Source organism: Pleurodeles waltl, chromosome 6, assembly GCF_031143425.1.
Source record: "Pleurodeles waltl isolate 20211129_DDA chromosome 6, aPleWal1.hap1.20221129, whole genome shotgun sequence".
NCBI classification, from domain to species: Eukaryota; Metazoa; Chordata; class Amphibia; order Caudata; family Salamandridae; genus Pleurodeles; species Pleurodeles waltl.
The window spans coordinates 1,583,805,534-1,583,820,963 of record NC_090445.1 but is presented as its reverse complement, the minus strand read 5'-3'; the positions used below and the strand labels follow the sequence as shown (position 1 = coordinate 1,583,820,963).

The following is a 15,430-nucleotide window of genomic DNA, read 5'->3' as shown; positions in this document are numbered from 1 at the left end:
ATAAGTGCCGGTGCTAGGCACCGAAAACCACCGGCTCAAATTAAGCACTGCTTGTTACCAAGATTGCAGCAGGTGTCTATTTAACACCTTAAATTAATTTATTAACCAACTGAAGCAATGCAACTTACCTGTTGGTTACACCACACCTATCACAGCTCCACAGTTGTGGAGAGGGATTTGGCATTGGTGTGGAGGTATCTCTACAGGTGTACTCCAGGTCTTTTGAGGTTTTGCAATATCATATTTAAAGGTAATGGTAAAGGTTTCTTTAAATCATTGAACTGTACTGATATTTAATTCTAGTAAATATTCCTCTAATTGCACATTGTGGGATTGTCTTTCAGAGTCTCAACATGACCTTGGAAATGACACTCCATATATCTTTCAATTTTAACACAGATTTAAGTAAAAATGTTCAGTATTTTTATTATCAACTATTCTCTTTCTGTTATTTTTTGGCTACAAAATGCGACAGCAAAAATGTCTTGCAAAGACTGTGAGAGATGAGACATCCCAGACTATTGTATAAAATCATCCCACTCCCCATAAAAACTTCCTAGTCCAGAAAATGGAGAAAATGAGCAGAAGAGTCACACTGAGGATCGTTGCCATTACGTATGCAAAAAGGCGAAACTCAGGGTTACGAAAGCAGTTGTGGTCTGAAGACTCGCTGGGGATGCTGGGGATCTGTGACTGCTCCGGGTTGTTAGGTGTCTCTTCCCTGCTTTCTGGTTCCATCCCTAGCGTGAGTGTGTACACTGTGGGTGGGCGTGAATGGAACCGGGATTTGCGCTCATCCTTGAAGCAGAGCTGCCGGCCTTCCAGGATTATCTGGTTTGGCTCGAGTCTTAGAAGGCTGAGGACGGCCTCGTTGTGGGGCAGATCGGTGATGAGCTGGTCCGGCTGGAGCACTGTCTGGTGTCGGCATAGAGGGCACTGCAATCGGTTCCTGAATTGTGATAAAAGGCTTAACCGGGCCAGGCATTCCAAGCAGAAGGAGTGTTGGCAGTCAAGTAGTTTTGGGATTCGAAAAGTGCTGTTGTAAGGGTTCCAGCACACGGGGCAATCTGCTTCCGGCTCCCTCATTGTCACTTCTTCTTCCATTGTGCAAGGATGAGTGTTTACCAGTCCTCAAGTCTGAGAGTCAGGGACTCCGAGGAATAACAGCAACATATTCCAGTGGGTCAATAAACAAATCAGCTCTTGCCATGACGGCCCACATCATTTCCCTGAAAGAACAAAATACAGGAGTTGTTAGGAGATCTTTAAATGTATTTCTGACTGTAACATGTTCTGTATCACTAGTAAATTCTTGACCTTGAAGAATTTTAAGTGTGTAAATCGAACAACTGGCCACATGGTAATCATGTACTATCCAAGTAGTTAGGTTATGAGGACCCTATGGTTAGCTGCAGTTCCCACATTGCACCACTGGAGCATACTTGCTAACACTGGCATAATCACTGGAAATACACCATCACTCCCATCACTTTTGCACCCTCATGGCTATGCTACAGATCGAACCCTCTACGAGTGTGGGACTCACAGCCATTCTAGGCGCGGACAGCCTAGCTGAGGGTCCTGGAACACCAGTGAACAGTAGTCTGGAAGATCTATGGCATGCAAAGGCTTTTTCAGTAAGACAGCTATATTCCATAAATGGACAAGGTCTTAATTTCCTTGTGATCATCAGAGACCACCTCACCTGATGATGCTGCACCTTCAGGCACCCCTTCTTCGGTTGTACTGAGGTAATGGTTTGAGAATGACAGGGGACAAATCTAGGTTCTAAGCTGTACAGATAGATTGTTTTCTTTCCCCAGCCTGCCTGAGACATTTGAGTGACTGGGAGTGGCAACAAATGGATTTGTAGTTCATGATCTGAGCTTTACAAATTTATGGATGTGCTGCTGTTTTGGCCAGTGGAATAATCGAAAATGCACTTTTCTTTGAAAGTTTTCATTGTACAGTGACCATGTGGACTAAAGTAGTATTGGTGCAGTGAAAGTTTGTACTTTAAAGACATTGTTAAAATCAACAGTACACCATCCCTCAAATAGGCTTTCATCTGACATCAGATTTACAGTGTCATAGTGATTTAGAAGTTAATCTGTTAGTGACTGACCATTCTTCCCATTCAAAGCCAACCAGCTTAGCTCTTCTGCAATTATTTGTTGACCTGCCTGGTTAATGATCCAAAAGTAAATATCACTCAACAAGCTCACATTGTTTCGAGTGGACACTGGTTATTTGGGAGCAACTTCACCACCGAGTGGTGTGCTCCAGCTCAGTTATTCCTCAGTTACTTGAATTAAGAAACTATTGTGCCGGGGAATATTAACATGACCGTAGACCTTCTGAGGCAAGACACCTCCTATCACTCATTGCATCAATAGTTCACCTCTTTGTACTCGCACTTCATTCAACAGCACAGGTTCACACGCACATCATATCCACACAGCGCCAACATTTTACCATACAACTGTCATGGTTTACCCCCACAGCTATGTGTTGTGCGCCATACTGAAGTATGGAAAGTATATTTAACCACTTTAGCTGAAAAATGTTTGTCACCTAGAGTCTACCCCTGGATCTATTGATGTGCCTCTTCATTACCTTTAAATGGTGGAGACCTCCTATGTTTTTTCTCATATGCAGCAATGATTCCACAGTATTCTTAAACACGAATACATTTCTTCCATATGTTCGCAGAAAATTTCCTTCGGTATCTAGTCTGACTGGCACCTAACATGCCTTTTAAAGTGGTAACCTATTTTTATTCAACAAGAGTAATTATAAATAGAACACTTCAAAATGTGTTAATTATGTTAATACATAAACAGAAATTATCTTAAACAAATGAATACTTTGGATTGCTATAGATAATTTGGAGAACTAACACTCTGTAGCGAAATTGGACAAATTAGGGCCGTTGATCATCATAACATTACCCTTTGTCATATAGATGATTCCAGCTTTTCCAAGACATTTAACAGCCTCTCAGTTCTACAGGTTTAACAATCAGCCAAAAAAAAGAGCTTTCCAAAGTGACTTCTTGACCCTGGGTCTTGAGGTAACTCAGTCTGCAGTACTTAGTCTAGACATTTTTATAACCAATAATCTTTATTAAATTTAAATATAGAATTCCATTCACAAATAATTTGTTGAGCTTTATTAGCTTAATTGCATTATAGCTTCATATTTTACCATAGCTTGACAGATCACTGAACAAGCAGGAAGCAGGGTATTTACTAATCTCATAACCTGAGGATAAGTGGAATGCTTCAAAACACATTTGCATTTAAACATCGTATTCATGTGGACCCTTTTGGATTTTTACACTTTCAGCATAGTTTAGCTAAAAATATTTTTAAGTGATTTATTTTAACATTTGTTCAGTGTGATACAATATATAGCTATTGTTCTAAAAATACAGAATTTTGCATTTGTGGTGCCAGCCAGAATGTTCTACCAATGGTCCTGCCAATCAGTCAGACATTTCTGGAAAGGAATAATTGACTTTGTACTTTTAAAATTCATATAATTTCCTCTCAGGGTCATATCATTCACATGCAGAATAGATTTGCTGTCTTACTTAAATGATGATGAAATATTGTCCATTGATGACCTAAGCTTTACACGATGAGAGTTGTCAGAGTCCTCAAAGCCATGCTTTTTTTTTTTAGAAACTGAAGAGGTAACTGAAGAGATATTAAGCCTTTGCATCCTACCACCTGACACATATCTAGCCCAACATTTAGATGCACATCTGTCATCTTGTGTAAGCAAAGGATCAGATTGTTAATTTTTCTAGTCAGGATATATTTCCAGAGAAAAGAGACGTCCTGCTGCTGTGCTGCAAAAAAACCCCAAAAAATCTATTGAGTCCCCGTAAAAAGAATAGCACTCAATTTCCATAAAACTAGGAGAGGGGGGCTTCATGATCAGCCTTAAATATAGGTTGACCAAACCCACCTGTTGAGTTTTCAAACTATTAAACCATTATATAGTTTTATTGTCTTCCCACAGAAACACTTTAGATAACATTTCCACACTGCATACATTTAACTTCACCCACAAATCCAATATTGACCTGTTTTATCTGTCAATACCTAAATTACTTATGATCATAGTCTCCTCTTTTGTAAAATAGATCACTATGTAGGTAATGTGTATTTTGTCCCACTCTGGAAGACCACAGATCCTTTTCCGCTTGAAGCGACCATCAAGCTAGTTTGTACCAATTAACTTTATATCCTGACACATATCCTGTTTTCAATAACACAGGTTATCCTGTTTTCAATAACCCACATATTAGGAATCATTTTGCAGGATCTGTAAGAATCATCAGCACATCATTAGCATAAGACTGTATTTTATGGAATGTTATTAATACAGTATACATTACGTTTCTTAAACTCTCTCAGAATTATTGGTTGCAGCTCAATAGATATATAGAAAATTATTGGTGGGTAAGGGCATCCTTGTTTTCCAACTCTCTGGATTTTAACCACATTAACATTGAGCAATTTACCTGAATTTGAGTCTTGCCACCATCAGAGGATCAGCAGCCCAATTATGGCGTTAGACTGAAACCCTATTTTTTTAAATATATTTCCTAAAATGTTGTAATTAACATTAACGCTCACCATCAACGTTAAAAAATATTGCAATTTATTTCTTCCTACCAGCATGTGTGAAAATATTAGCTCTAGTTTTATCATAGTCTAGTCAACCTTTAATAACAAAGACATTTGCTCTCTACCAACAACTGTAGTGTAATGTATTAACCAGATATTTGCAATGTTTTCTTATAAACATTAATGAATTATATAGGCCTATAACTTCCCCATTATAGTGGTCTCAATGTTATGGTTACACAAACGATTCAGAGGTCTTACCGTAATTTTTAGTTGAGGAAAAACAATAAAAGTGCTCAACATGTTCTCTCTCTTTAGTAGAAAATGTCTTCATTTGCAAGACGGCCTTTTTACCCACCTCAAGTATCAGAACTGATGCAGAACAAAGGTCAAGTAGGACAAACAGCTGAGAAAAAATCAAATTTTATAATTTACAGGTGAAGACCCTAAAACATTTTTGTTTAAACCAACATAAGATTTTTTTTAATTTGCGGTGCTGCATTCCAAATGGTTAAAACGTATTCTAGCTGTCCAGTCAATCAGCACGCAGAGGGTCACTGCTCTTACTGCGAGAAGTAAACCTCACTCACCATTGGCAATGAGCAGTATATTACCCCCCCCATGTATAGTATATAACCCGCAGTCATTACCCCCCCACACTCCATGATGCACTGTCACACTGGTCACAGGGCGAGTGAAAGGTAGATCCAGGAAGGATGAGTACTTTACTCACTAGTCCAACATGGTTGTTTGCATCTTTGCTGCCCTGTGGGGATCAACTGAAGGAAAACACCCTTTAAAGCAACGAGCAATCTGCTCGAAGTCAATGATTCTGCTATCCTACCCTTCAAAACAGAGACTGAGAGACCACCCTGACTCCTGTATAGAACACAAAGGAATTGAGGCCTAACTCCTTGTTTAAAACAGAATAAGGTGACTGAATTGCATTCAAAGTATTGACATGGTAATGGGCTTGGAAACTCTGCCACACATACCACATAGGCAGAGATGGTCTTTTCTTGGAATAATTAATAAACACTACACGTTCCAGCCAGTGTTTTCACTCAATTAAATTCCACTATTGCAAGGGTCCTGCTCTGATTGCCAGATTTCACTCGAAATTCAGTGGGTCTCAGCGGTGACTCCATTTCTTTCTCTGGCTGGGTAGAGGGTTTCCGGCACAAGGTTTAAAAGGGAAAAGGAAACTCCACCTAATGGCCCATCTTTCAGTATTTATATAATATAATAGCAAATGACTACTTTACATCCTGTCTCACCCACACATTATTTCCATCAACGCATTCCAGTCCACTATGCTTAAGAATACACATTGGAACTGCAAAGACTTTCTATGATTAGGCGACCTGGAAGTGACCAAGGGAGAACTGAACAAGGTAAGGAAAAATTGAACACTACCAAGGGAGAAAGAAGACAACTACACTGGGGCAGGTAATATACCAACAATAGAAAAGGGAACTCTATAGCAGTGGTTTTCAACCACTGTTCCGCGGCACACTAGTGTGCCGCGAGATGTTGCCTGGTGTGCAGTGTCAAATTTCCGCCCACTAGGGCGGCGGGCGCCGGACTGTAGGGCATTGTGAACGGGGGACCACGTCCATGCCAGCGCCAACCAGCTTCTCGCAGAGAAAGCCCGTTGCGCGTTCCCATGTCTCCATGGGAACGCTCCGGGCGTCGATGACGCGTTTCCCTGTTTCCAGGGAAACGCTTCAGGACTTCCGGGGGAGTGGTGAAAAGGGGCCGGAGCCGAAAGAGAGGGAGAGCGCGACGAGGGCAGGACGAGACGAAGGAGTCTCGTCGAGGAGCGGGACGAGGAGGACGAGAGAGCGGCGGTAACGAGAGACAAGGAGAAGGAGGTCTACCACGGAGAAGGTAAGGTTACTGTGGTCTAGTTCTAAAACATGTGGTCTGAATGCAAAAAGTTAGAGAAAACCATAGCAAGGCTGCCAGGTCTAACAGTATTATTGTTGTAGTTACAGCTAATTTTAGTAAAATTGAGTGCTCAAAGTTGAGGTGAGCTACAGCGAGTTAATAAGAATTAAAGATGTATCATACACCTCTTCCTCTCATACACACCAAAACACAAGTTGTTTCTCAAGCAGAGTACCTAGGATTCAAAACTAGAATGGCACTTACCTCACAGAAGGAGTCAGAGTCACAATTCATTGCGTTTTTCATCTGAGGCATCATGGATTCGTTCACCGGGGGCATCATGGAAGTGTTCATCGGGGGCATCATTGAAGATTTCATTGGGGGCATCGTGGTGGAATTCATGGAGGAATTCATCATGGAGTTATGCATATATGTACTTTTATTCTGGTAACATTGAGCCCCATAGCAATGAAAGTTCCAGCACTTTAACTGTAGAAAGATGACACAAACCACAGGTGTTTCAGGTGATTAGAAAGATAAGTGGTTCAGTGCCCTAGATTAGTCACAGTGTGTTGCTTCCAGGGACCTCGATGCTGCATAAACTTGCTGCAGAGGTGCTGAACCAATTTGATGTCTACGTAACCAGATGCTTCTAAACCAGCGTCTCCGAGGTTTCAGATTGAACTCAGTCTCCAAAACCTGATACTTGACCCTTGAAACTGCGCCGTTAGTGTTAACCTGTGCAAAAAATACACCTGTGCCATGCCTGTACCATCACCTGTGCAATGCCTATTACTATAAAGGGGCTTCCACTCTAATAGGCCCCCGGCACATGCCCGTGAGTCACATGATCCGTTCTGGGAGCAAGATGTAGAAACCACGCATTCATTCATATAATATTGTGAGACAAATTAAGATGAAAAAAAAAAAATCAAAATAGCAATAACCATTGTGATTTTTTCTGACTATTACTATGATTTTTATTATGCAGTAGTTTGGAAAGTTTATTATTCAGTACTTATTATTCATCGAATAAAAGTAAGGGCTCGCCTCTTGCACACGGGCGTTCCGATCAGATCCGCCTGTCAGATCTGATTGGATGCCCTATTCAGCGCTATGGAGCAGCGGATGTCAGCTGCGGAGACGGAGCTGTCATCCGCCGGCTCAGCGGGGATCAGTGGATCGATCCCCGCTGAGCAGAGAACGGTCCGCAACGTTTTTGTTTGCCATTAAAGAAACAAATATTAAACCATGCTTGAATGTCGGAACTGGTTACTAAAATGTTTGAATCCCACCACTGATGTTAAGGACTATAAATAGCTCCGGTGTCACTGTTACACTAACAGGAGGAGGACAGGAGGAGACATCGCAGTAGATCGCCGATGAGCAGAAGAGCGCCAATGGATCTGGATTTGGAGGAAACATGAGCAGAAGAGCAGAAGAGCACTGACTGATGGATCTGGACAGCGGCTATCTGGAGGAGACAAGCGCAGTAAGTACTGAGTGACAGTGAGATACTGCAGTGATGGACATGTTTTTGAAAAGGAAAGAACTGGACTCTAAACAAAGTTTGGAGCCAGATGAGAGCCCAAGTATGAGTGGGGATCAAAAGAAAGCAAAGATGGTTAGCTCAAGCAAATTCTCTGGCACAAGGCAATATAGCGAAAGCTATATTTCATTTGGATTTACTTTCACCGGAGATGCAAACAAACCAACTCCACTGTGCGTGGTGTGTGGTGAAAAGCTAGCTAACAGTGCTATGGTCCCAAGCAAACTTAAACGCCATCTCCAAACGAAACACCCTTCGCTTCAAAACAAGAATGCAGACTATTTTGTTCGCCTGCGTGAAAACACGGAGAAAGAGGCAACTTTCATGAGAAAAACCACAAAGGTAAATGAAAGAGCTCTTAAAGCTAGCTATCAAGTTGCTGAACTTATAGCCAAGTCAAAAAAGTCGCACACTGTGGCAGAGACATTAATACTTCCCGCCTGCAAAGCTATTGTACAGGAGATGCTCGGACCTGAAGCAGCTAAGGAAATAGCCAAAGTCCCTCTCTCAGACAACACAATTTCCAGACGTATTAATGACATGTCTGCAGACATCGAAAGTGTGGTTTTGGAAAAGATCCATATCAGTGAGAAATTTGCATTGCAACTTGACGAGTCTACTGATATCAGTGGACATGCTCAACTCTTGGCCAATGTGCGTTTTGTTGATGGTGATGCAATTAGAGAAAACTTCTTTTTTTGCAAGGCATTGCCAGAAAAAACAACAGGAGAAGAAATTTTTCGGGTCACATCAGAATACCTTGAACAAGGAGGACTTAAGTGGGAAAACTGCACAAGTGTCTGCACCGATGGAGCTGCAGCCATGGTCGGGCGCACCAAAGGCTTTGTAAGCAGAGTGAAGGAAAGAAATCCAGATGTTATTGTTACGCATTGTTTTTTACACCGTGAGGCCCTCGTAGCCAAGACTTTACCAGCAGACCTAGTTCATGTGTTGGATGATGTTGTGCGCATGGTAAACTTTGTAAAGTCACGACCCGTGAAAACTCGCATATTTGCAGCTTTGTGTGAGGAGATGGAAGCGAAGCATAAAACCTTGCTGTTTCATACGGAGGTCCGGTGGTTGTCGCGTGGCAAGGTCTTGGTTCGTGTGTATGAGCTGCGGGAGGAACTTAAAGTGTTTCTGACAAATGAGAGGTCAGATTACGCAAAGCTGCTTGCAAGTGATGAGTGGTGTGCAAGGCTGGCATACCTGGCAGATATATTTCATCATCTGAATGAACTGAACACACGAATGCAAGGCCGAAATGAAAACCTGCTTACAAGTACAGATAAAATAAATGGATTCCGTTCAAAGGTGCAACTCTGGCATCAACACGTGGAAAGTGGCAATCTTGAAATGTTCACACTCACCAAGCAATGGCAAGGTGTTCACACTGCTGCACTGTGTGAGATAATAGTTAAACATTTAAAAACTCTCGAGGAGAAGTTGTCATTTTATTTCTCTTCAGTCTCCACTGAATGCCTTGACTGGGTTAGGGACCCTTATAGCTCAGCATCAGTTGGTGGAAAGGACATGACTTTACAGGAGCAGGAGGAACTAACTGAACTGAGACAAAATCGTGGTTTCAAGCTAAGATTTGCTGATCTACCTTTGGACAGTTTTTGGTTGGATACTGCCAAGGAGTTCCCCCTTCTGGCAAACAAAGCTATTTTGACATTGCTCCCATTTTCCACTACATATCTGTGTGAGATGAGCTTTTCAAGCATGATTGCTATAAAAACTAAATACAGAGAGAGACTGAGAGCTGTTGACGAAGAGCTACGTGTGTGTCTTTCTTCGATTCCAGCCAGAATATCAGCTTTGTGTTCAGCTAAACAGGCCCAGGTTGCGCACTGAATAAAGTATTTTATAATTTTTCATATTTCTGTTTACTTACTATTTCATAATAAAGTAATTATAAAATACTTTCTTTGTGTTTATTTGATTCCTATTCAAGAGAATTACTTTATGTATAGTCAATATAGGCACAGAGTTACATTTTTTAACATTTTCTAATGGTGGTGTGGCTCGTGATTTTTTTCATGAAACAAGTGTGCCTTTGCATAAAAAAGGTTGAAAAACACTGCTCTATAGAACTGGGATAAGAAGACAGTTATGTGGTGATAGCTGAAGCATTAACTAACCGTGAGCAGGAACTCAATGTCAGTGAGGTGTGGACAACATATACACTGGAACAATACTTGCACATCCAATGTGTCAGGGACTCAACTCTCTGGCCTAGATTTAGGATGGCCTTGAGTTGCCACTGTGTCAAGCAAGGCAACGTAAGGGCTTCAGTGAGTGCATGGCATAGTAAATCTAGAGTAACTCAAGGCAGGGGAAGTCATTGCCTTCCATTACTCTGCACTGGGGAGGCATCCCATGGGTGGAGTGTGGGTGTTCCCACGTATCCACCTAAGAATAGCAAATTTGGGATTGTGTCAAAATGGTACCCCATTCCAATAGAGGTGTAACAAGGAGAAATATGTTTAATTCTCCTCCTTTTTTCCTATTTCTACATCTTCTGCATTCTGCAGTACATAGAAAGAGGGTAATGTCTCCCAGGATTGTTTTTGTGCAGGAATGTGGCCCTTCAGGCACAAAAACAATCCTTCCTTTAATGCACATTCCCTTGCACCACTGCGCACTGTGTGTGTCAGCGCATAGAGAGAGCGGACATTCGCCATCTTTGGAGTTATGGTGCCTTCGTGCTCTCTCCCCTTGATGCAGCGCAGTAAGCTGTCATATTGTGTTGCGCTACATCAAATGCTAGTATATTTGGCTCTCTGAGTTAGGTGAAGTGTTGTCTAAATGCACTTATTCTTTTGGAATAGGAGTATTTTAGGGTAATCAGTTCAAAACTGAACATTAGCTTTCTCTCAGCCTTCCCATGTTTACTTCATCTAGGGCCAGATGTAGGTAGCCTTTTGCGCCTCGCAAACGGCGAAAAACGCAGTTTGCGAGGCGCAAAAGGCCTCACGCGATGCAGAAACACATTTTGCGAGTCGGTACCGACTTGCAAAATGTGTTTCCGACTCGCAAATAGGAAGGGGTGTTCCCTTCCTATTTGCGATTCGCACCGCGATATAGAGTTGATTTGTGACCGCGAAAGCGGTCGCAAATCAACTCGCAGTTACCATCCACTTTTTTTTTTTCAAATATATTTTTATTGAACTGTTTGCTGTTTTACATATGTAGGTCATTTTACAGTAACATTTTGTCATTATTATACACTTCAACTTAGTTGTCCTTTGCTTTGTTTGTATTGTGTTCCACAATTACTTGCTCATTTCGGTATTTTTATAATACTTGTATAACATTGCCCACTACGCATAATCAATCCGATTTTATGGAGACAGTATTTTCAGTGCCCCTTGTTACTTTTTATATTGGTGACCTAATAACAGACTTAACTCCGCTACAAACTATATATAAACTTAATGGCTTATGTGGGTGTGCCTGCTGAACTTCAAGGAGTGGGGGGGTCGTCATGGAGTTTCATTCTATGTAGGAGTGGTCTATCTACTGTTCCCCTCCCTCCTCCGTTCTTTTAGTCATTGCGTCCTATCCCCTGTACTCTCTCCCTTTGCGCCCGGGCTGGCGGGGCACCCGACGTTCCTCCCCTCCTGTTTTCTGGAACCTTCCCTTACAAGCGCATCAGGTGACCCTCTCAACTAATTCAGCCCATCCCCTCAGGTGCCATTGGTCCCTTCGTTAGGCCGTCCCAGCTTGTCACTAGGTTTTCCCACTCTGAGGCGATGGGGGTCTGGCGAACCCCCCTGGCCTCCTCGGCCTTAAGGACCCGCAGTTCTGCTCTGGACCATCTTGTGACATTGCTTCTCCATTCTGTCAGTGAGGGGGGTGCGATCGACTTCCAGCCCTTCGTAATCAGCCTTTTGTAGAGGGCTAGGGACAGGTCAAGGAAACGACTCTCTACCCTTCTCCATTTGGCATTAGCTCTGAGGCCCAATAGACATATGTCGGGGGTTGGCCGGATCTCCGTCCCGAACAGCTCTGTGAGATTCGCCATCATCGCCTCCCATCCCCTCTGGAGTATTGTGCATCCCCACATCATATGATCAAAGTCGGGATCACCGTCTCCGCATCTGGGGCAAGTCTTGGGCTCCCCCGTATATGCGGTACAGCCGTTGGGGAGTAAGGTATGTTCTGTGTAGGTAATTGTACTGGATGTATCTCAGTCTAGTGTTGCGTGAGATCACCCTAGGATAAGCAAGTGCTCTGGTCCACTCTGACTCGGTCAGATCCCGCCCAATTGTCTTCACCCATTTTTCTCTTAGGGATCGCAGGGGGTCCACAGCTACCTCTATTTGGGCCCTGTATATTTTGGCTATTAGGTGGGTTTCCTCTCCCTCTGTCAGCAGGAGGTGCAACACCCCGTGGGGAGCGGGTTCTGCGTTGACCGTGGTCCAATACTCCTTCAGGGTGTGCACCAGCCTTCCAAAGAGTAAAAATTGTCCTATTGGGACTCCCCCCCCCTACTACATCAGCAAAGCTCCTCAGCACCCCCTCCCTGAATAGCTCCCCCACTGTCTCTATCCCTGCTCTCGTCCAAGGTCCCAGTCCCAGTCCCCCTGGCCCCTCCGCTCTCGTATCCAGAGCGACGGTCGCCAGCGGCAGAGCGGGAGAATACGGTGGCCCCACTCCGGTCCTCCTCTCACACTGTTTCCAGCATCTCATCGCCACATTGTACATTATGTTGCCTCTAATGGGGGCCATCTTCCTGCCTACCATATTTGCTGTAATCTGAGCTACGTCAATTTCACCATGTGGGGTAGCCAGGTCCAGCCGCCCCCTACCCGCTAGCCAGCCGGCCACCCATTGTAACTGGGACGCCAGGTAATAACCTACGAAATCTGGGGCGCCCAGGCCTCCCAATCGCGTCGGTCTACAGATGGTCGAGAGCGCGGTTCTTCTGCGGCCCTCATCCCATATCAGTTCTCTGAGCAAGGCGTTCAACTCTCGGAACCATGCCGCGGGGATCTGTAGTGGTAAGTTAGCAAAATAGTAGAGGAGGCGTGGAAGCATGACCATTTATGAGAGCGCCACTCTGGCCATGATTGTTAGTTTTAATGATCTCCAGAACCCCACCGAGGAGCGCAATGATCTAAGTGTCCTACCGAGGTTGCCGTCCCTAAGATCATTTATTTCGTGAAATATTTGTATGCCTAGGTATTTAAATGTCCGCGGAGCCCAATTTACATCAGCTGGGCACGCATCCGGGCGTGCACTATCTGACATCACAGGGAATACATATGTTTTCCTCCGGTTAAGTCGGAGTCCCGATATGCCCCCGAAGTCTTCTAATATCCCCAATGCCCACGTGAGTCCTCTTGTCACGTCCCTCATGTAAATAAGTATATCATCTGCATACAGAGAAACTATAAGTTCAGACGGACCCCAAATAATTCCCCTGCCCACGCCTTCACTCCGCAGTTGCGATGCCAGGGGCTCGATTGCCAGGGCAAACAGTAGTGGGGACAAAGGACAGCCCTGCCTAGTTCCCCTGTATACTGGGTATGCACTGGAGATCATCCTTCCGGTTTTAACTCTCGCTAACGGGGATGAGTACAGCAAGTCCACCCATTTCACCCACTTCTCCCCCAGCCCCATTTTAAGCATCACAGTCCTTAAATAGTCCCACCTGATGGAGTCGAAGGCCTTCTCGAAATCCACCGCGAGTAAGGCCCCCTCTAGCGGCCTCCGGTCCCTGGGCATGTGCAAGATCGTAAACACCCGTCTCAGGTTCAGGGAGGTACTACGGCCGGGGACAAAACTGTTCTGGTCAGCGTGCACTAACTTGGTCATAAGAGGGAGCAACCGAGCAGCCATTATCTTACTTAGTATTTTGAAGTCGCTGTTTAACATTGATAAGGGCCTGAAGTCCGTCACCGGAGCTTCCCTGTCTTTTGTCTTGGGGAGCGGTACCACTAAAGCCTCCCGCATTGTGTGCGGTAGTTCTCCATATTGCAGCGCCTCCGCGTACATCCCTGTCAATTGGGGGGCCAGCAGCGATTTGTACTTTTTATAAAAATCCATGGGGAGACCGTCTGTCCCTGGGGTCTTTCCGGGTGCTAACTGTTCTATCGCTACATTTACTTCCTCCATCGTTACTGGTCCCCCCAGGCTGTCTCTCTCCTCTGCACTCAGTGTTGGTAGTGGAGTTTGCTGTAAGTATCTATCGAGAGATTCCATCTGCAGTTCGTCGGGTTTCCCGTACAACTGCGAGTAATACTCCCTGAATGCGTCGTTTATGTGGCCCGGCCTGAGTCTGCGAGACCCCTCCCCGTCTATTACACATGTGATGGGCTCACCCTGCCCTCCCGGGCGGACCAGCCACGCCAACAGTCTCCCCGATCTACCCTCTTCCGCATGTAGGGATGCTAAATATTTTTGCCTATCGTGGCACCGGAGTTGCTCTTCAATGCGGGAGTGTTCCCTACAAGCTCGGTTATATTCTTCATTCTCCTGCGCTGTCTTCCCTTGTCCCAGCTCCCTCTCGTGCATATCCTTCTCCAGGGCATTCAGTTCTTTTTCAAGTGTGCGCCTCACCCCTACCGACTGCCCCAGGCAGAAGCCCCTTGTCACCACCTTGAGCGCCTCCCATTCCAAGGCCCTAGAGGGAGTAGACCCCTTATTTGTCTCAATATATTCTGCCAAGTGACCGCGTAGGGCCTCTCTGTACGCCTGGTCCTCCAGAGCCGAAGGAGACAGCCTCCATGATGGTATGGGGGGTCTATCCTCTGACACCCTCATCGTTATTAACAAGGGATTATGGTCAGACAAAGTGCGGGCTAAGTATTCCGAGCGTGTCATATTACTTATCAGGCCTGCTGTGAAGACTACTCTATCAATTCTTGTGTGCACTCGGTGGAGACCCGAGTAATATGAGTATTCTCTAGCCGTTGGGTGATGCATTTGCCAGACATCTGACAACCCCCACGTGTCCAGCCACTCACTCAGCCTTTTGGCTGTTTTGATTGTCGCTGCCCCTTGTAGAGGCGGGGTGGACCTGTCCATGTTTGTGTCTAGCACTGCGTTAAAGTCCCCCCCTACTAGTAGCTCTCCAGCGCTTTGGCGTGTGAGGTGTCTCGATAGGCTCGTCATAAAGGGGACCTGGTCTTGATTGGGGGCATATATGCAGCTCAAGACTATCGGGATACCTTGTAGCCTCCCTTCTAATATCACAAATCTTCCCTCCCGGTCTATATTGGAAGAGGTCATTGTGAAGGGGACCCCCGCTCTGATCCATACTAACGCGCCTCTTGCATAGGCTGAGTATTCCGATGCAAACACCTGCCCCCTCCACCTGCGCCTTAGCTTCTCTCCCTCT

At 44.6% G+C, this 15,430-nt stretch overlaps 1 protein-coding gene across 3 annotated transcripts in view; it reads right to left on the bottom strand.

Annotated features, from left to right (window-relative positions):
• Window positions 1-400: 400 nt before the first annotated feature.
• The window catches only part of RNF183 (ring finger protein 183), an 80,487-nt gene continuing 65,457 nt past the window's right edge, over window positions 401-15,430 (bottom strand). For 2 of the 3 annotated variants that reach the window (XM_069241360.1, XM_069241363.1), the window contains one exon: window positions 401-1,229. In XM_069241360.1, coding sequence (XP_069097461.1) covers window positions 532-1,104 — 573 coding nt within the window. In that variant the 5' untranslated portion in view covers window positions 1,105-1,229 and the 3' untranslated portion in view covers window positions 401-531. Of the gene's footprint in view, window positions 1,230-6,794; window positions 7,020-15,430 lie in introns of all 3 variants that reach the window. The other variant, XM_069241362.1, reaches the window with a different exon arrangement.